The 19,442-nt window shown below is 62.6% G+C and overlaps 3 protein-coding genes across 10 annotated transcripts; all 3 read left to right on the top strand.

Annotated features, from left to right (window-relative positions):
- Window positions 1–1,635: 1,635 nt before the first annotated feature.
- On the top strand, window positions 1,636–7,091 carry Pidd1 (p53-induced death domain protein 1). Of its 3 annotated transcripts, none has more exons than XM_087211456.1 (16): window positions 1,636–1,909; window positions 2,299–2,681; window positions 3,122–3,535; window positions 3,739–3,948; window positions 4,038–4,092; window positions 4,222–4,423; window positions 4,497–4,622; window positions 4,742–4,921; window positions 4,999–5,146; window positions 5,257–5,392; window positions 5,470–5,590; window positions 5,702–5,825; window positions 5,900–6,018; window positions 6,093–6,206; window positions 6,296–6,495; window positions 6,741–7,091. In XM_087211456.1, the coding sequence occupies exons 2-16, from the start codon at window positions 2,375–2,377 to the stop codon at window positions 6,970–6,972; spliced, it is 2,688 nt and encodes an 895-aa protein (XP_087067582.1). In that variant the 5' UTR covers window positions 1,636–1,909; window positions 2,299–2,374; the 3' UTR covers window positions 6,973–7,091. The 3 variants fall into 3 exon arrangements, with proteins under 3 accessions (XP_087067582.1, XP_012930125.1, XP_087067583.1); XM_013074671.3 differs by having other exon boundaries at window positions 5,470–5,620; XM_087211457.1 differs by lacking the exon at window positions 4,742–4,921 and having other exon boundaries at window positions 5,470–5,620.
- Window positions 7,092–7,691: 600 nt separating this feature from the next.
- On the top strand, window positions 7,692–14,530 carry Slc25a22 (solute carrier family 25 member 22). Of its 5 annotated transcripts, XM_087211490.1 has the most exons (11): window positions 7,692–7,718; window positions 8,207–8,335; window positions 10,158–10,343; window positions 10,460–10,585; window positions 10,782–10,837; window positions 11,677–11,767; window positions 12,217–12,335; window positions 12,433–12,607; window positions 12,683–12,837; window positions 12,915–12,990; window positions 13,067–14,530. In XM_087211490.1, the coding sequence occupies exons 3-11, from the start codon at window positions 10,324–10,326 to the stop codon at window positions 13,218–13,220; spliced, it is 972 nt and encodes a 323-aa protein (XP_087067616.1). In that variant the 5' UTR covers window positions 7,692–7,718; window positions 8,207–8,335; window positions 10,158–10,323; the 3' UTR covers window positions 13,221–14,530. The 5 variants fall into 5 exon arrangements, with proteins under 5 accessions (XP_087067616.1, XP_021119697.2, XP_004851740.2 ...); XM_021264038.2 differs by lacking the exons at window positions 7,692–7,718; window positions 8,207–8,335 and adding an exon at window positions 8,363–9,325; XM_004851683.4 differs by lacking the exons at window positions 7,692–7,718; window positions 8,207–8,335 and adding an exon at window positions 8,363–9,668.
- Window positions 14,531–14,804: 274 nt separating this feature from the next.
- On the top strand, window positions 14,805–17,679 carry Cend1 (cell cycle exit and neuronal differentiation 1). Of its 2 annotated transcripts, none has more exons than XM_004851686.3 (2): window positions 14,805–14,942; window positions 16,185–17,679. In XM_004851686.3, the coding sequence occupies exon 2, from the start codon at window positions 16,276–16,278 to the stop codon at window positions 16,726–16,728; it is 453 nt and encodes a 150-aa protein (XP_004851743.1). In that variant the 5' UTR covers window positions 14,805–14,942; window positions 16,185–16,275; the 3' UTR covers window positions 16,729–17,679. The 2 variants fall into 2 exon arrangements, with proteins under 2 accessions (XP_004851743.1, XP_004851744.1); XM_004851687.3 differs by having other exon boundaries at window positions 14,819–15,093.
- The last annotated feature ends 1,763 nt before the right edge of the window (window positions 17,680–19,442 follow it).

Raw genomic sequence — 19,442 nt, 5'->3', positions numbered from 1 at the left:
TGGAGTCCTTACTTGGATCCTGGAATCTTTCGCTTTGTCACTGCCATGCATGTGGTTCATCATCTCCTGGATGTTCTCTCTACACTCTCACCCAGGAGTCCACTGCCTTCTGCACTTGGAGCTGCTGCAGCTATGCCATGGCAACCACGCACTGCACCAGTGCCTACATGGCCTCTTTGCACTTGGCTTCTTTGATTTGAAGTAATGTTTTTAAGGTTTATCTGTTTTGTACCATGTATCAGAGTTGTGTTTCTTTTATGTACTGAACCCAGGGCCTTCACACTGAGCCACCTCCTCCTCCACTTTTTTTTGGGGGGGTACCGGGGATCAAACTCAGGACCTTGCGCTTTCGAAGTAGGCAGCGGAACCAGTGAGCTAAATCCCCAGCCCCTCCTCCACTTTTACAGACAGGGTTTCATTATGTAGCCCAGACTGGCCTCAAACTCATAATGGCCCTCCTGGCTCAGCCTCCTGAGTGCTGGGATTATAAGAATGTTCCACAGGGCTGGGGATTTAGCTCAGTGGTTCCGGTGCCTGCTTCGAAAGCCCAAGGACCCGAGTTGGATCCCCAGTACCAAAAAAGACTTTAAAGAACATTTCTTTTCCTGATATCAGTGAGCGGTAGGCTCTGGTAGCCAGGAATGCCGTGTACCTTGTTCTGGAGTTAGGCAGCCAGGTGGCCAGGTATTGTGTGCACCATGTGTGATCTGAAGACATCATTGTGCTCTGTGGTCCCTTTATGTCTGAGGCCTAAATGATTATACATGTATCATGGTTGGAGTCTTTCTGTAATTAATTACCACTGCAGGCTATTTTGGAACCCCCTTCCCTCCTCATGCCTGTTAATGTCTAACTAGCTACCTACACCACCACACCTTGCCTGCGATTGGTTTTTAAAAATATTCCTCTGGCGGCTTTGTGGAAACTGAGTAAGAGGTAGGGGCGTGAAAGACATAAAACAGAGAGGCCTGGCAGGTGGAGGGACTGACCCATGTAATTTGGAGAACTGGCGGGAGGAGAGAGAGGGTGTTTGCTCACATCCGGTCCAAGTGTGCTGCTTGGATAACATGGGGGGGCACAGATCCATGGGGCTGAGTCGGTGGGAAGGCAGAGATCTGGTCTGAGGCCTGGCAAGTGCCAGCTTCGGTACTCACCAGCCACAGAGCCCTGAGCAAAATCTCACTTCTCAGAGCCTCCTTGTCCTTTTCCTCTTTTTCAAGTCATGGGGGAGGCGCGGGGTGGGGGGGTTCGGGGAGCGATGCCCATAGGAGGGTCGTCTGAGCTGAGACTGCAGGTCTAAGGAGGTCCGGGAGGCCCCACAAAGGAGGCCCCTGGAGCTGGCATCTAGCAGGGGGTGCCTGTGGGGCAGCAGTTGCCCCCCTCAAAAAACCAAACCCTGCCCTGGTATCACCATCTAGGACCACACCACGCAGTCCCAGACGGGGTTTCGCACCCAGGAGCTTCGGGAGTGTGGGTTTCCCCGCGACGCTGATCTAACCGGGAGCGGGGGAGGGGGAAGGCGGACAGCACGTGGTCAGGGCCAGGGCCGGACCCCCGTGCAGCTGCGCAGGCTGCCGACGCGGTGGAGGCCCGCGGCGAGGGGCGGGTGAGGGGCGGGTGAGGGGTGGGGCGGTCCCTAACTGCCCGGAAGCGCAGGCGCGGGCGGGAACCCGGCGCCCGGCGCGCAGAGCAGGGACGCGGGAGGAGCTCCCCCACGCTCGGCGACCCCTAAGTGTGCTCTGCCCTGGTTCCCGGGCGGACCTACGTGTGACGTGAAAGCGGCTGCGGGAGCGCCTGCTCCGGCCGTGAAGTAGGGTCCCGTGGCCCTTTCCCCCCACTGCTCTCCCTGTCGCCCCCAGGACAGATGAGGTCCTGGGCGTCCCAAAGCTGATGAGTGTGAAGGTTGAAGGTGGGTTCCCATCCCCAGATTCGGGCAGGGGGAGCCCGATGACCCGATAGTTCTAGGAGTCACTTGGCCGAATTCCAGAATTAGAACAGGAAGGCCCAAGCCTACCCCCTTGCACACAAGGCTGTCCGGCGGCTGCTACGTGCACAGGATCTCCTTGGCTTGCCCCCTCCCCCGCCATGCGATTCTAGCTCCCGCTCTCTTCCAGCAGAGGTACAGCCCCCAGAACTGCAGTGACCACAGGGGCTCCCCAGTCTGATCGGCCCAGGCCTTGGGCTGGCTCTGGGTCAGATGGCAGGACTCGAGGGCTCCTGCCTCCAGCCTCAGTCCCGGTACCCCGTGGGAGGAGGGCCCCAGCCCTCACTGCTGCCCACTGTTGCCTGCCTCCGCAGCCTCCCTGGGCCCTGCCTGAGCAGGCTTGCCTGACAAGCTGGGACATGCCTGCCCCTGGAGGACCGTCGGTGGTCGATGGCTGCGGTGGTGGAGGGGTTGGAGCCGGAGGAAGCGGGAGCTGCAGAAGACACGGCAGGACTTGCAGTGAAGGCTGCAGATGCCGAGCCTGGCCCGACTCCTATCTTGGCTGGGAACTGGCTGAATTTGGACCTATACCCTGGGGGTTGCCACCGGCTGCTGCACCTGTGTGCCCAGCAGCCCTCACCCCTGCTGCAGGTGGAGTTCTTGCAGCTGAGCACCCACGAGAACCCTGGGCTGCTGGAGACCACCCTAGCCCAGGTGCCCTGGAGCCAGCTGTGCCTCCGCTCCCTCGTCCTCAAAGGTGAGCCCCCTTGTGCCTGGTGTCCCTGTCTCTACCTCTGCCTCCCCCACCTCTGCTTCTTAGTTCTCAAAGGCAACACCAGCCCCACCCTGTTTCTGGCCTCTCTTCCTGCTCCCCAGATATGCACCCTGTCCTGTCCCTGGTCCCCTTGGCTCTTGAACCCTGAGGCTACCCAGTGGGGCTCTTCACAGACCCCACTTGCTCTTGGGGTGGTGACGAGTGAGGCTGTCAGCTGACATGAGCCAGTGGCCTCCATCCCTTCTCCTTCCATCTGCCTCTCAGTATCTTTGTTCCTCCAGTGTCTGTGTCCCTCCGGTGTCTCTGCTCCTCTTCATCTGGCTGGGCTAAGAGGAAGGCCTGTGCCTCTCCAGTGGCTTTGTCTGGCTGCAGGGCACAGCTGAGACCCTGCATCTGACCACATCCACCTCCCTCACTTCTAGGAGGACAAAGCCGAGGTGCCCTGGGTGCTTGCCTCCGGGGCACCCTGACCACGCTGCCCACTGCCCTAAGTGGCCTGACCCGCCTGGTCCACCTGGACCTGAGCTTCAACAGCCTGGAGACACTGCCGGCCTGTGTCCCACAGCTTCGTGGCCTGGGCACCCTGCTGTTGTCTTACAACCACCTGTCAGAGCTGCCAGAGGCCCTGGGGACCCTGCCCACCCTCAGCTTCCTTGCTGTGACGCACAACCTCCTACAGAGGCTGCCCACAGCACTGGGGGCCCTGGCCAGCCTGCAGCGCCTTGACCTCTCCGAGAATCTCCTGGACACTCTGCCTCCTGAGATCGGAGGCCTGAGCAACCTGAGTGAGCTCAATCTGGCCTCCAACCGGCTTCAAAGCCTCCCAGCTTCCCTTGGTGAGTAGCAGCCATGGCCCAGGCCTGCAACCTCACCTGGGCCCCTGCACTGTGGCCTCACCATGCATGAGCCTTCCCCCTTCCCTGGCTGCCTCCTTGTTGCCCTCCTGCCCCTTTGGACTCTGGGGCCCCCTGTGCAGCTTGGTCTTTCCTTGGAGGCCCTGAGTGGTCTTCAGTGACCCTAAGCCTGTGCTTGCCTGCAGTGGGATTGCAGTCCCTGCAGCTCCTTATTCTGCACAGTAACCTCCTGACCTCAGTGCCTGCTGGCTTGGCCCACCTTCCGTTGCTCACACAGCTGGATCTGAGGGACAACCAGCTCCGGAACCTGACGCCTGAGCTACTGGACGTCCCCTGTGTACGCCTGCAGGGGAACCCCCTGGGCGAAGCCTCACCAGACTTCCCAACCTCCTCAGGTAGGCTTAGTGTGGGGAGGGCTAGGCCAAGCCACAGAGAGGACATGGGCACTGTCAGCATCCTGAGGGCTGGTCTGCCTTCTGCACAGGGATACCCCAAGATCTGGAGATGCCTACTCTGTTCCTGACTTCAGATGTGAACAGGTATGGGGTGGGGAGGGGACAGCCGGCCTGTTTCCTGGCCACACTGGACATCTTTCCCATGCTTCAGGAGTCTCCTGGCTCCAGCACACAGCCCTCCTGTGTCTGACCTCACCAACCCTCTCCTCACAGCTTCCCTGTAACCCCACAAGGCTGCTCTGTGACGCTAGCCTGCGGTGTCCGCCTGCAGTTCCCAGCCGGGGCCACTGCAGTCCCTGTCACCATCCACTATCGGCTGTGGCTGCCAGAGCCAAGACTCGTCTCCCTGGGTCCTCACGACTCTCTGCTCAGCAGTGTCCTGGAGCTGTGGCCACACGGCGTGGCCTTCCAGCAGGCATGGCCAGTGGGTGGGGGGCGGGAGCAGAGGACCCCTGGCCCCTGGTCCTCACACTACTGTCACCCAGCAGGATGTGAGCCTGTGGCTGCTCTTTGTCCCGCCACGGACCCGTCGTTGCCGTGAGGTGGTGGTCAGGACTCGGAGTGAGGACAGCTGGCGGGACCTGGAGACCCACCTGGAGGAAGAGGCCCCAAAGGTGAGGGGCACCGGGGCCTGTGGGCAGAGGGGCAGAGCAGCCACCCGAGGCCATCTCCTTGGCCCATGAACTTTGCCTTCATTCTGTTTCCTTCTGCCCCGTCCCCCAATGCCGCTCAGCGGCTCTGGGCTCGCTGCCAGGTACCCCACTTCTCCTGGTTCCTTGTGGTCTTACGCCCTGTGTCCAATGCCTGCTTGGTACCGCCAGAGGGGACACTGCTGTGCTCCTCGGGTCATCCGGAAGTCAAGGTCATCTTCCCTCCAGGGGCCACAGAGGAGCCTCATCATGTCTCCATGCAGGTGCAGCAGGGGCAGTGCCCAGGGTAGCAGACAGCCCTGCATGTGGGGGTTGCTCAGGGCCCTATCCTGTTGTCCAGGTAGTACGCATGGCTGGCCGGGAGCTGCGAGCCCTTCTGGGTGAGCCTGAGGCTGCTGTGAGCCCCCTGCTGTGCCTCACACAGCACAGCCCTGCTGGCTTCCTCTGCCCAGTCACCGTGCAGCTGCCCCTACCCCCTGGTGTCACAGGTGAGAGGCTGCCATGCTGAGTCTAGGGACCTGTGGCCATGGGCTAGAGAGGATGATGCTTGGAAGGGGAGCCTTGGCCAGGGCCTCAGCCTGCTGCCCTTCCTGTCCAGGCTTCAGTCTGGACTGCTCCCGCCTGCACCTGCTGTACCGGGCCCCTCCTGCAGCCAACTGGGATGACATCACAGCCCAGGTGGCCCTGGAGCTCACACACCTGTACGCGCGCTTCCAGGTCACACGTTTCTCCTGGTCAGTAGCCCTCCTACCTCCCCAGCGCCCCCCCCCCCCCCGCGCCGGTCCGGCTGCACCTCACCCCGCCCTCCCAGGTACTGGCTGTGGTACACCACCAAGACCTGTGTGGAGGGCCTGGCGCGCAAGGCCTGGGAGCGGCTGCGGCTTCACCGGGTCAACCTCATCGCTCTGCAGCGCCGCCGGGACCCCGAGCAGGTGCTGTTGCAGTGCCTGCCCCGGAACAAGGTGGGGTCCAGGAAACCGGAGGGGGTCACCCAAAGGCCAGGGGTACAGGGCCCTGGCTCCAAGCTGTGTGGTGTCTTGCAGGTCGATGCCACCCTGCATCGGCTGCTGGAGCGCTACCGAGGCCCTGAGCCTTCTGACACTGTGGAGGTGTTTGAGGGCGAGAAGTTCTTTGCTGCCTTCGAGCGGGGCATTGAAGTGGATGCTGGTAGGCTGCCCTGTCCCAAGAGGGCCTGGGTCTACCCCTTCTACAGTCCCTGCTGAGCTGTCCTCCACCCCCAGATCGCCCAGACTGTGTGGAGGGCCGGATCTGCTTTGTCTTCTACTCACACTTGAAAAACATGAAGGAGGTATACGTGACCACCTCCCTGGACCGGGAGACTCAGGCTGTTCGGGGCCAGGTGGGTAATGAGGTGCCCCCCCCCACAGCTGCCTGGGGAGAGGCCAGAGCCCTGAAACGCCCTGTCCTCCTCAGGTGTCCTTCTACCGTGGCTCAGTGCCCACAGAGGTGCCACAGGAGGCCGAGGCTGCACGGCGGAGGAAGGGTGCGGACGCCCTGTGGATGGCCACCCTGCCCATCAAGCTGCCGGTGAGACAAGCTGCAGGCGGGGAGGAGAAAGCCCTGAGTGTGAGCAGGGCGGCGGGGGCGTCAGGCTCACTGCACCTCTCTCCACACAGAGATTTCGGAGGTCTGCAGGGCACGGGCAGGGGCCTGGCCTCTCCCTGGTGCCCCTCAACCTGGGTGACGCTGACACTGGCTTTCTGACTCAGAGCAACCTGCTGAGTGTGGCAGGGCGGCTGGGTCCTGACTGGCCAGCTGTGGCCCTGCACCTGGGCCTGCCGTATCATGAGCTGGAGCGCATCCGGCACAAGTTCAGGTGAGCTTCCCTCCTCCAGCTGCCTTGGCCTTGGCTGGGGCCCTGGCTGTGGGCCCTGCTGTCCCTCAGGGAGGGTGGTGCTTGTCCCTCCCAGGAAGTGGGAGCTGGACCAGCACCAGGCTGGAGTGGGGGGGTCTGGCCACAGCGGCCCAAGGAGCGGGGAGCCCCCTTACATGGGGAGTGAGCCCAGGGGTGGTGGGTAGTGCTGGGCAGGACTCCCCTTACCACCCCTCTTTTCCTCCAAGGGATGACCTGGACGGGCAGATTCGCCACATGCTTTTCTCCTGGGCTGAGCGCCAGGCTGGGCAGCTTGGGGCAGTGGGGCGCCTGGTGCAGGCCCTGGAGCAGAGTGACCGGCGGGATATAGCTGATGAGGTGCGGGCAGTCTTGGAGCTTGGCCGCCACAAGTACCAGGACAGCATTCGTCGCACAGGCTTGGCACTCAAGGACCCTTCCCTGCCAGGCGCTTCCACTTAGCAGCCCCAAGAGCCTGAGCCAGCCTAGGCCACAGGCTTGGAGCTGGCCCTGACTGCCCTGCCCCTGACTGTGCCCTGACAGCACCCCTTGTGCAACAAGCTGCAGTGTGCCCTCTTCCATTTCAGAGTTTGGTTTATTTGTCTGGTGGAGAGGCAGTTTCAGGGAGGGACGGCCTGCTGATGGAGGCCCAGCCCTGCTGGAAGGAAGGAGGCCCTTCCCAGCCTGAGGGCTGCTCCAGCCCTTCCCTCCCGGAGCCTCCTGGTCTTGTCTTCCCGGGGGTGGGAGGGTCAGCTGAACTCTCCAAAGTGAAGTTTGGAGGGGGGCGCGGTGTTCCGTGCCTGTAACCTCAGCACTTGTGAGGCTGAAGCAGAAGGATCACCTTGAATCTGAGGCCAGTATGGGCTATACAGTGAGTTCAAGGCCAGCCTGAACTACATAGACCCTTTCACAAAAGCGGAAGTGAAGGGTGAGGCCGAGTGGGCACACGTACCCTGGGTGGTAGAACTGCCTCCGCCTGCCCACCAGCGCGTGGCCAGTGCAGCCCAGGTCCCCCTTCTTCCCTGAGTGTCCGGGGTCATTCGCCGGGCGGGCGGTGTCCAGAGACCAGGGAGACCCCTGAGCGCCGGCCACCCTCGGGCAGACGGGAGCGGCGGCCGGCAGGGGGAGCCGAAGCGTGCGCCGGGCCAGGCGGGCGGGGCCGGGCGCGCGTTCCGCGGAGAGGCGAGCGCGGTGGTGGCGGCGGAGCCGTGAGTGCGGCGGGAGAGGGGCTGCGGGTGGGGGGCCGTGGCCCCGGTCAAAGGATGCCCCGCCCGCCGTGGGAGGCGGTGCATGGCGCTCGGCCCTGCCGCCAGGCGCGCTTCGGGCGCACACGTGTCCCCGAGGAGGAGCCCGGCCGGGAGGAGGGGAGGGAGGCCCGGCTGCGGGGCGCACACGTGGACCCACGGGCTGGGCTGGGACCCCTGTCGGGGACTCCAGGCCGGCCGGGTCCCAGCCTCAGTGGGCAGGGCCGAAGCCTGGCGGAGAGGAGCACGCGGCCTCGGCGCCCCTCCTTTGTCCCCAGCCGGTTGCCTTCTGGGCCTGGCCGGCTGGAGGGAGGGATGCGCGGCCGGGAAAGGAGTGGAGCCCGGTCCTGCCGGCTCCTCCGGCCTCACCCAGGGTCTGGACCGCCCTGGACCGCCCTGGACCTGCGGGCGGCCTTTGTGCACTCTTGCTCTGTCTCTGCCTGCGTCCTCAGTTTACCTGGCGAGATGGCTGGGACTGTGGACTGGCTTAGCCCTGGGAATCCAGGGCCGTTGCTGGACTGACGCTTCTATGGCAACCTGGAGGACCCTTGGCAGCGCTCGAGCAGGGGCGGAGCCACAAAGTGAGGGGAAGGGGGTTCAGGGGGGCCCTTTGCGAGTTGTGCCAGCCTGAGCTCCTCCACAGGCCTCCCCACGTTCGGGCCTGGTCTGCAGGGCCTGGGGCGCAGGGCTGACGCAGCCCACGCTATCTCCAGGCCGGTCTCTCCCTCCCCACTGCCCACTTAAGAGGATCTAAGTTCAGGACTCCCTCCCCCAGCATCCTGGTGTCCCCCACCCTAGACTAGTGGCTGAGCCTGGGTACAGGTTGGGGGTCTCGCAGTTTCCACAAGCCAGGGAGAGCTGGCTGCGTCCAGTGTACACGCTGGGGGTGGAGTGGAGAGGATGAAGAGGGAGTGATTAGGTTGAAGTTCAGAGGTCAGGGCCGGGAGAGCCAGGTGTCCCTGTGGCTGGGTGTGTGAGCGGCAGGGCAGAGGGCAAAGGGCGCTGTCCATGCTCTCTGAACCTGACCTGCCAGGTAAGCAGGATATCTTGGCATCCCTTCTCTGCCCTTTCCAGCAGACGAGTTTCTCATGCCCTGCAAGAGGGTCACTGAGGTACATGGAAGCCTAGAGCCAGTGGGCACTTAGCATCTCCTCAGGTGCTCCCACATGCAAGGTGCTGGCACCCAGAGCCTCAGTCCTCGGCTGCCAGGGCCCTAGGCAGATTTGGGCTCAGCCCACAGGCTGCAGCCAGGAACTCACTTGCAGCCAAGGGCCCGGGCCCATGGGTAGGCGGCTTGGCATGCTGGGTCAGCCAGGTCAGGCCCCGGTTTCCCCCATTCAGGCTCCCAAGCTGGATCCTGGCTCGAAGAAGCTGCGTTAAGGCTCTCTTCCCCTTCCAGGGGATGCAGGGATCCCTAGCCAGCAAAGCGAAAGAGAAAGTCGCCCCGCCCCGCCCCGCCCCTCGGCCAATCCCGGGGCCCCTTGTCGCCTTCTGGTTGCTTATCTCCTCGTTGAGCTTGAGTAGAGCCGGCTTGCTGGAGCAGTGGAGCCTGGAGGGCCCGTGCACCCAGGGTGAGCAGGACCCGAGGGTGGGAGGCGGGGTAGGCAGTACACCAGGTGAAGGTCTCCGCCCAGAGAGCCCGGCGTGCGAGCCAGCTGGGTGACTGGGAGGGCTGCAAAGCTGGAAACAGTTGACCTCTGAGGTGCTGAGGGAGACGTGGAGGGCCTGGGGAGCTGCAAGGCCTCCACTGCTCCACTTTCCTGAGAGTGTCCCCTGGAAGGCCCCCGAGGCTGGCTCTTGGCCCCCAGCCCTGCTGCTGCTGGGAGAGGCCTCCTACCCTCCTCCCTAGAGAGGGTGGGGAGACAGCCTCAGGACTGAGGCGCCGCCGTACCCCAGCTGCCCCTCTGGCCACGGGTAGGTGGCAGGCCGGTGTGGTGGGTATCTTAGTTTCTGTGGGAAGGGATTGTCCCTGAGGTGGCCAACCCCATCTGGGCAGCCATGGCTCAGCCCAGGGTGTGGTCCTGGGGTATCAGGGAGGAGATCCATACCCCATCCCAAAGACTGCAGGTGCTGGCTGCCCCTGCACCAGGCTGGGGCCTGATCCCCCAGAGGTGCCTGGCCCTTTAAAAGCTGGAGCTTGCCCTGTGTGCACGTGAGCATGAGTGTGTGCGCCTCCCAGTGTGTGCGAGTTGGCAGGGAGGACACTGGGCCGGGTGCTGAGGGGGAACCAGGTGGCCCCGGGGATGGGCCAGGTGGCAGGCACCGCCCCTCCCTCTTCCTGGATCCCCAGGCTCCCTGAGGCTCTGCTCCAGGTTGGGGGTGCAGCTGCTGGTGAGATGAGTGTGGGAGCAAGGCTTTGCCCCCCACTAATTCCTGTCCCTTCGTCCTGTCCTTTTGTCACAGGAGTGGCGGCTGGCCCCTTGCAGTCGTCCAGCCTCTCACCTCGGTCCCACCAGCACTCACCTATCCACCGCTGCCGCCGCCGCGCCTTCCCCTGTCCTGCCCTGTCATCAGCACCCCTACCACCTGGTGGCCGCCTCTGCTGCTCCTGCCGGGGTGCTAGAGTTAAATGGCTGATAAACAGATCAGGTCAGACCCCTTGACCCCCACCTTCCCTCTTGGCTTGCCCCACCCCCACCAGACCCAGACCCCACCCACAACCTGTGGTGGAGGAAGAGGTCCTGACCCTGCCCCTACACGTACAGCCTGCCAGCCAAGCTCATCAATGGTGGCATTGCTGGACTAATCGGGGTCACCTGCGTGTTCCCCATCGACCTGGCCAAGACGAGGCTGCAGAACCAGCAGAATGGCCAGCGCATGTACTCCAGCATGTGAGTGTGTTGGGCTCTGCACCTGTGGCCCTGGGCTGGACAAAGGGGACAGGGCAGGGCAGGCCTGGGGGGCCAGGGGCCCTGACCTCTGGGCCCTGGATGCTCTAGGATGGGTGGGGAAGGTTCCAGCTCACATCTGCACATGGGAACTGAGGCGCTGGCCAGCCCCTGGCTCACTCCATCCCATTGGCTACAGGTCTGACTGCCTAATCAAGACCATCCGCTCGGAGGGCTACTTCGGCATGTATCGAGGTGAGGCTTGGGCCAGGATGGGCTGCCAGTGGGGCAGAGAGGCATGCCCGGGCCTAGTATGTATGTGTGGAGGTGCCTGGGGTGCTGACTGCATCTGTCCTGGGGCCACAACCCGGCCCTTGGTGCCGCGGGAAGGGGAAGGGGCCAGATCTCTGGGGTCCCAGGTCTCAGTCCCCCATCTGGACATCACCCTGCCCCCATTCATTGCCATTGCCTGGACACTGCCCTGGGTCTGCACCCTCCTCCCCTTTTTCTCAGGACAAGCAGGACCCAGTGTGAGCCTGAGTCTGGGAGGCAAAGGGGCATTAGGCAAAGCAGCTTAGAAAACAGTCCCAGGCCTGGATTTGCCCACTTGTACAGCTCTAAGCCTTGGCGTTGAGAAGGGGCTATCTACCCCCTCCCCTAGATCTGACACCTGTGTCCTCGAGTTCCCCCAGCCCCCAGTGCAGGAGCCTGCTGTCCCCCAGGAGGGAGGCATCCCCAGGGAGGCCTGCCATGGCTTTGGGGTCTTGTCAGCATCCGAGACAGATGGAGGTGGGGGAGGAGATGCAGAGGAATGGGAGGGTGGTGCCCAGCATGGGAGGACAACTACACGGAGGAGGTGGCCATGGTGCTCCCCCTTTCCCACCTGGTCCCCACCCCATCTGGCACAGACCAAGCCCAAATGTGGGTGAGAGGGCAGGACACAGTGGCCAAGGAATGGCAGGCACATGGGGCTTTGCCAGCTGAAGGCATGCACTGGCCCAGAGCCTCCCCAACCCAAGGCACACCGTGTCATCTCCCCCACGTACTGCCTGCCTGCATCCCCCAGGCCTTGCTGACCCTGAAATGCCCTGCAGGAGCTGCTGTGAACCTGACCTTGGTCACCCCAGAGAAAGCCATCAAGCTGGCAGCTAATGACTTCTTCCGGCATCAGCTTTCGAAGGACGGGTGAGGAACTTGGCCTGCCTGGCTCCTGTGGGCCAAGTCCTGGCGGGGGGGACCACGGCAAATGCCTGGGTAGACGTGGATATCAGCCCTGGCTGCTGGATCCACTCAGTGTAGTGCTCTCCTGCCCTCAGGCCCCACTCTGGCTTGTTTGACCTTTCGAGGCACCTCCCCTTGCATGGGGGTTCATGGGGCTCCCAGCGATGAGTCAGCTGTACCTGGTCCTCAGCTGCTGCCTGATGCTAGGATTTAGAGGACCAACCAGCTCCCCCGTCAGGGAGCATGGGCTGCCAGCGGCCCCTCCTAGGACATGCAAGATCCCTACTTCCCACTTCTGTTCCTCTCGCCCCCTGCCCAAGTGGCCCCTGGGCCTGGTGCCTGCTGCTGGGGGTCTCATCCTCCCTTTGTGCTGGGCAGGGTCCCCCACTTCTCCTTACACCCTAACCCCACAGGCAGAAGCTGACCCTGCCTAAAGAGATGCTGGCAGGCTGTGGGGCTGGCACCTGCCAAGTGATTGTCACCACCCCCATGGAGATGCTGAAGATCCAGCTCCAGGATGCAGGCCGAGTTGGTGAGGGCCTGGGGGAGTGGGGTGGGGAGGGACAGCAGCTGGGGCCTGTCCTCTGCTCTGAGCTCAGAGGAAGAGACCAGAGCCCTTGTCTCGCCAGCTGCCCAGAAGAAGATTCTGGCTGCCCAGGCCCAGCTCTCGCCCCAGGCGGGGGCCCCACCTTCTGTGGAGGCTCCTGCTGCACCCCGGCCCACGGCCACTCAGCTGACTCGAGACCTACTGCGGAGCCGTGGCATCGCTGGTCTCTACAAGGGACTGGGGGCCACGCTACTCAGGTAGGAGGACAGGAAGGGTGGAGGCGGCCTGTGTCCACCCCACCCTGCAGTGGCGCCACCATCCCCTCTCTGCAGGGATGTCCCCTTCTCCATCGTCTACTTCCCCCTGTTTGCCAACCTGGACCAGCTGGGCCGCCCGGCATCTGAGGAGAAGTCGCCCTTCTACGTATCCTTCCTGGCTGGCTGTGTAGCTGGAAGTACAGCCGCTGTGGCTGTCAACCCCTGTGATGGTCAGTGCTGCACCTGGACCCAGGGAGGGGCTGGGCCGAGGGCTGGGCTCCCGTGCTGACGCCTGTGCCCCTTGCAGTGGTGAAGACCCGGCTGCAGTCACTGCAGCGGTGTGTCAATGAAGACACTTACTCTGGGTTTCTGGACTGTGCCAGGTAGGCCAGGTCCCAGGGCCGGGGCTGGGCCTGGGCTGGGGGGCCAGGCAGTGTGTTGACCTCCCCTCCCGAACAGGAAGATCTGGCGCCACGAGGGCCCCTCCGCCTTCCTGAAGGGTGCTTACTGCCGCGCACTGGTCATCGCTCCACTGTTCGGCATCGCACAGGTGGTCTACTTCCTGGGCATTGCCGAGTCCCTGCTGGGGCTACTGCAGGACCCCCAGGCCTGAGCTCACCGTGGGGTTGGAGCAGGGCAGCTGGCCCAGGACTGAGAGAGGGAAGGTCTCTCTCCAGCTGTCCCCTGTCAGTGGGGCCCGGGGGAGGGAACAGGGTCCACAGGGGTGGTGCACACATAGGCCCCCATGGGGCCCTGCTGGCACACCATTGGGATCAATGTCTTATTTATGTAGAAAATGCAGAAATCTGTACATTCCTTGAGCCAGACCCTGACCCAGTCCTGCCCAGCCTGAACACCCCCAGGCACAGAGCTGGTCTCTGGGCTGGGGGCTCAGGCCTGGGCTGAGCAGGCTGGACCCTACCCTCCTTCTGCTGGGTCCTGTCTCCGAAGCTCTCCTGGTCTTCAGAGGGGACCCACACAAACCTATTTATTGAACTTGCTGTGCCCATGTGGCTCTGCCTGTCCTGTGCATCCATCCACTGTCCCTGCTGCTCTCCCCACCTTGGCCAGCTTTCCAGAACACCCAGAGTGGGTAGGGCTCACGCTGAGTGCTGGCTCCCAGGGCAAGCGCCCCGCTGTGGGACCTGGTGGCCCACCACGGCCCCAGGCTGGCCTAGGTCACACAAGGTCTGTGTGTGTGTGCATGCGTGAGGAACAAGTTGTGCCTGCCAGCCCTCAGCTTTCCTTTTTGTTTTTTGGTACCAGGGATGGAACTCAGGTCCTTGCGCTTGGGCAGCAGGTGACGAAACCACTGAGCTAAATCCCTGGCCCTGCTTTCCCAGGTCCTTGGGAATGGGCCCCACATGGCCAGGCACTATGTGTTTTCCAGACCCTCTGCTGACCCCATCCAGGAATTTATTTCTCCAGCCTGGCCTCTCTTTTGAGACCCCTCACCCCTAGATTGGGATTGGCCAAGGGCAGATGTGAAGGCCAGTATAGAGGCTGGGGGCACCTGCTCTGCTGTGGGGGAGGGAGGAGCTGCTGCCCAGTCCCCCAGGGGCCACCCTACTCTCCTAACCATGCTGGGGAACCCCCTCCCTCTCACCCCGATGTCCTGAATTGAAGCAGGCTCCTTGCCCTGCCCTGTTGTGATCGTGTTGGTGACTGATCCTGATGTGCTGGTGCTGTGTCCCCAACCTGGTCCCCTCTGCGGAGGCCCCTTCCCAGCGACACTACCTGGGGCTCAGGTCTGGGCCCCGATTTCACGGTTGCTCCTGGGAGCTGCCCCCTCCCGTATCTTTACCTTGGAAGCTGCTGCTGCTGCTTACAGAATTATATTTTTTTCTTTTGGAGAAGTTTTAGGAAGTTGTAACTTTTTGTGTCTTGTCATGTAAGAGGATAAATAAATATTCTATGTAGACACCCTGTCTCTGTCTGTCTGTGGGCGTGGGAGGGCAGCTCTTCCTGCAAGGCCCAGCTCCCCTGGCCTGCAGACCTGAGCCTCCTACTCTTCGGACAGGATAGACCGCAGGTGCGGGCGGCCTGCGATTGCCCCGCAGGATAGATCGGGTACCAGAGCGCAGAGACTCTCAGCGACTCCCCCTGACCTAAGCTTGCGCAGAAGCCCCAGCTCGCAGGCGCGGGTGGGCCCCGGCTGATGGAGTCAGACTCCGCCCCGTGACGTTCTCAGGCCCCGCCCCGACGTCACAGGCCCCGCCCCGCCCCCGTCCTCGCGTCCTGCGTGCGAGCTGTGCACTGTGGGAAACTCCCGGGCGCGCCCGCGCCGCTGCCGAACCGCGGAGGAGGCCCAGCGCCCGCCGGCCCGACAGACGGCGTAAGGCGGCGGGCTCCTGGAGGGCGGAGGGGCGGGGCGCCGGGACTGCTGGCGGGGCGCGGCCCTGCTGCGAAGGTCGCCGGGTCCAGCGCCCCCACCCTCCGGAGCTGAGAGGCTCTAGGAGGCAGCGGCAGCGGTCGGGAGGGCGCAGGTGCGAGCCGCGGGGCGACCAGGGGCAGAGCTGCCCTGCCTAGCCGCAGGGGGCGGGGCGGGGTGGGCTGGGGTGGGGTGGCCGGGCCTCTCCTCTGGGCCCCTCCTGCGGCTGTGCCCTTCAGGTGACCTTCAGTGTGGTCACTACGCCTGTTGGGATGCGGAGCCCGAGGCTCCTCTTCCTGAGGCGGGGGCGTTTTTCCTCCTTCCGGAGGCCCCGCCCAGCCCAGCTGTGGCTTTAGGTCCTGAGGCCAGGCCCCTTCTGCCCGACCGGGAGCTGGGAGTCGGTGAGGTCTTTCCTACAGTCCAGCACTCACCCTCTGCCCTAACTCTAAGGCCCCACACCGTGTGCGTGCGTGCGTGCGTGCGTGTGCGTGTGTGCGCGCGCTACCCTAGGCTGTGCCCTAGAGGCAAGCCCAGCCGTGGGCTCCGCAAGGACACCCTGCCACTGGGCTAGATTCAGGCGAGACGCTGAAGGGTGAGGGCACCAGTGCCAGGAAGGTGGCCGCCCATCTGGAGGCACAGGCTCGTGGCTGCCTACCCTGCCTCTCTGCCTAGGGGTGACGCCTCAGTTTTATCACCTCAGGGTCCTGGTCCTAATGCCCTTGCGCGAATCCCGACCCTGAGCCAGCGTTCCAGCTCAGCCCCATCCCTCCTCCACCAGGACCTGGGCCAGGCCACAGCTCAGGGTGGCTCAGCACCCTTGAGAAACAGCAAGGAGCCCCAGTTGGGTACATGCTTGGTCTGTGTGCCACCGTGCCCACATGCCCCCTCGCCCTCTGAGCACACACTCATGGAGCTCCCGGAATGGATGCAGTAGGCCGGGGGTCAGGACAAGTTTAGAGAGGAAGCAGAGGCCTCTGGCTGGGCCCATCTGGCCCCTCCCACCTGGGTTCAAGCCACAGCCCCTGCCTCTGTAGCTGCAGGGGCTACTCTGGGAGTGGTCAGAGGTTGATGGAAGCCATACCTTGGAAGAGGCAGTGAGAGGCTCCTAGGGAGGCCAGGGCACAGGGAGGGTCTGCAAGAGCCAGGGTGTGGGGGGTGCATGGGCGCCTCCTCCCTTGTCACATCCTCACTCGTGTCCCCCTCCAGGCCCTTATGATGCCCAGGGGCGAGCTGTCCTGAGTCACCGGTCAAGCCACCTGCCTGTCCCACACAACCCCCAGCCACCAGCATCACCACCATGGAGTCCAGGGCAAAGTCGGCCAGCAGTCCCAAGCCAGACACCAAGGTGCCTCAGGCCACCACTGAGGCCAAGGCCGCTCCAGCTGCTGATGGAAAAGCCCTCTTGACCAAGACCGGGAAGAAGGAGGCCCAAGCCGAGAAGCAGGAGCAGCCGGCAGCCCCTGCTTCTGCCAAGAAGGCCCCAGCCAAGGCTGATCCTGTCCTTCTCAACAACCACAGCAACCTGAAGCCGGCCTCCACGGCTCCTGCTGTCCCTAGCAGTCCTGATGCAACCCCAGAGCCCAAGGGTCCTGGGGATGGGGCGGAGGAGGACGAGTCCACCACCAGGGGCTCAGGGGGCCAAGATCCTTGGCCCTGTGAGAACTTCACACCCCTGCTGGTGGTTGGGGGGGTGGCTGTGGCAGCAGTGGCCCTAATTCTTGGTGTGGCCTTCCTGGCCCGGAAAAAATGATTCCTTGATGCTCAGTGTCCAGGGGTTCACAGAGCCACTTCCTGTACAGACCTGGGAGCTAGTGCATGCGACTTTACAGTACCTATCTATATCTACACACGTACATCCTATACATATATGTACACCCCCTCCCCCATGTACACAGCGGGAGAGACTTGACAGTGAGCTACCTCTGCTGACCCCAGCACAGTCCCCTCCAAGCTCTAGGGCAGGATCTTGGGCTCTGGGGCTTAGCGGGCAGGGCAGAGGGCCCAGCCTGGGCAGCCCAGGCAACAGGGATAGGGAGGAAGGAAGGAACAGACCCCATGTGTGGCTGCCTGCTGGTCTTCACAGGACCCTGTGGGTCCCTAAAGGGTGTGGTAGTTCATATCCCCAATCCTGCTCTGGGCCTCATGCAGGAGTACTGCCCTGAGGTGAACAGTCCATCTGCAGAGCCACCTCTGCCTACTGCCTGTGCTGTGGCTGGGGGGAAAGACAGCTTGGGGACTGGTCTTGCCAAGGCTCCTGAAGTTCCCCTTTTCCAGCTTATGTCCCAGTGGAGCCCCTGCGACTAGGAGCGTGCCACACTTCCTGGGGAATGCTGAAAGCCTGGTAGGGAGGCAGGGGTCCAAGGAGGATCTCTCCCTGTCATGCCTGCCAACACCCCCAGCTGACCACCCCTCCTGCCTGCGCCCAGTGTCCCTATCCAACAAGCGTATAAATGCAATAACAGGTAGAGTAGAACTGCTTGGTGGGTGGCCGTTGCCCACTGCCCACTGCCTGCAGGGAGACCGCTGCACAGCCGTCTTTCCCATGCCTGGCCCTGGCCTGCCCCTGGCATAGTGGCGGCAGGTAGGCGTTCCAAAGTGGCAGTGGCCACTGCGGGAATCATGTAGACACTCGGCCAGTGCCACAGGAGCCCTGGGCCTGGGAGGAGGCTGAGTCTGAAATAAACTCTTACTGTCTACAGGCTGGGCTGGTGTCCTCACCTGTGTGCGCTGGGAGGGGCAGAAGCTTCCGGCTGGCAGCTGGGGACACAGAGTCACACCTAGGCTTCATGGCAGCAGGCAGGAAGTCCTGGGTGCCTTGTGGGTCTACCCACAGCCCCACTGAGTTTTACCCATCACAGAGGCCCCTTTGCTGGCCTTCCAGAAGTACACCAGGCCTGCAGGACAAACCCAGACCTGGGCTGCTGGCTAGGCACCATGGGACAGGAAGCTCCTCTCAGCCCTCTGGGAGCTCCATCCTTGGGAACAGGAGCCTGAGAAGGTCACGGTCTTCCACAGCTCTGAGCCTGTTCTGGCCTAGTGTCCAATTTGGGAGATAAAGAGGCCATCCGGGGCCCAAGAAATCTCTTTGGGCTCCACCCAAAGAGGTGTAGTGTCAGGCTGGTGGGTGGGGCTCTCCGACCTCCTCCCCTAGGCCGCCTTCCAGCTGGTGGAAGGGGCACACGGCTGCCTCACCTTCCTGGCCCGCTTGGTACCCACCCTGCCCAAAGCAGCAGCCCCATCCACACAGCTGTAGCCCAGGCACGCACAGCTGTGGGCAGCTCCCACAGGGAGAAAACACTGAGTGGACTGCAGTCCTCACCCAGGCCTCCCTCACCTGCCCTCTCAGATCCAGAAGGCCTCCACCTGGGGTGCCCAACCTGGGCCTCTTCAGAGGGAGGGTTCTGTACCACACAGGTGCAGTGCTGTTCTGTGCCTGGTGGGCATCTCACCCTTCCCACCCTCCAGACCTCTCCCATTCCATCTATCCTATGGTTTACACTTCAAAATAGACAGTTATAGTCTCAGCACTCTTGAGAAGCTGAGGCAGGAGGATTTCACATCCAAGGCCATCCTAGAACATAGTCCCTGTCTCAAAAACCAAGACAGACAAGCAGTGTCAGACATTTCAGTGGATCTGGGTGGCAGAGGTGGCTGCAGGTCCATCTGCCATCCTGAGCTGCAAGTCCAAGGGCTTGTGACCTGCAACACTCCTCCCACACTGCTGCTTCCTTCATTCATCGACTATTACAGGATGCTGAGGTGGACTAAAAATGCCGGCACATCTGGGGCCAGGGATGTAGCTCAGTGGTACCACGCCTGGCAAGCACAAGTGAAAATGCTCATGATTCTTGCTAAATTGGATCTGGACTGTCCCCGAAGGCCTGTATGGACCATGGCTGGTCCCCAGCTTGGCACTGTTTGGAGGCCATGGAACCTTTAAGGGAGACCCGAGTGGGAGGTTCTCAGGTTACCAGGTGTGTTCTCACCCCTGCCCAGGGATTTAATCCAGGGCCTCTCCACTGAGCTGCATCTCTAGCCCTTTTTGTTAGTTGTTATTTTGAGACAGGGTCTAAGTTGTCTGGGCTGGGTTCAGACTTGCAATCCTCCCGCCTTCATGTCCCACAGTGCGGCGATGACAGGTGTGGGCACTGTGCCCAGCTAGGGGCATGCTCTGAAAGGGGACTGTGGGACCCTGGCCTCTCCTGGCTCTCTTGCTTCTGGGATGAAGTGAGCAGTGTTACTCCCCCACGGGCACCTGTGACACACTGCCCCACCCGCCACAGGTTCATGGCCTCTGAAACCATGGGCCAAGACGAACCTTTTCTCTATGGATTCTCAGCCAGTCCTGGTGGCACACACCTATCACCCCAGCACTCGAGAGGTTGAGGTAGAAGGGTTTCTGCAAGTTCAAGGCCGGCCTGAGCTGCATAGTGAGACCCTGTCTCAAAAGCAAAAACAAAAACA

The sequence above is a fragment of the Heterocephalus glaber genome, unplaced genomic scaffold (genome assembly GCF_053883595.1).
Source record: "Heterocephalus glaber isolate CG9 unplaced genomic scaffold, H.glaber_assembly_v1.0 deba00001428, whole genome shotgun sequence".
NCBI lineage: Eukaryota > Metazoa > Chordata > Mammalia > Rodentia > Bathyergidae > Heterocephalus > Heterocephalus glaber.
Note: the sequence above shows the minus strand (reverse complement) of the source record. Positions and strands in the feature narration are given on the sequence as shown.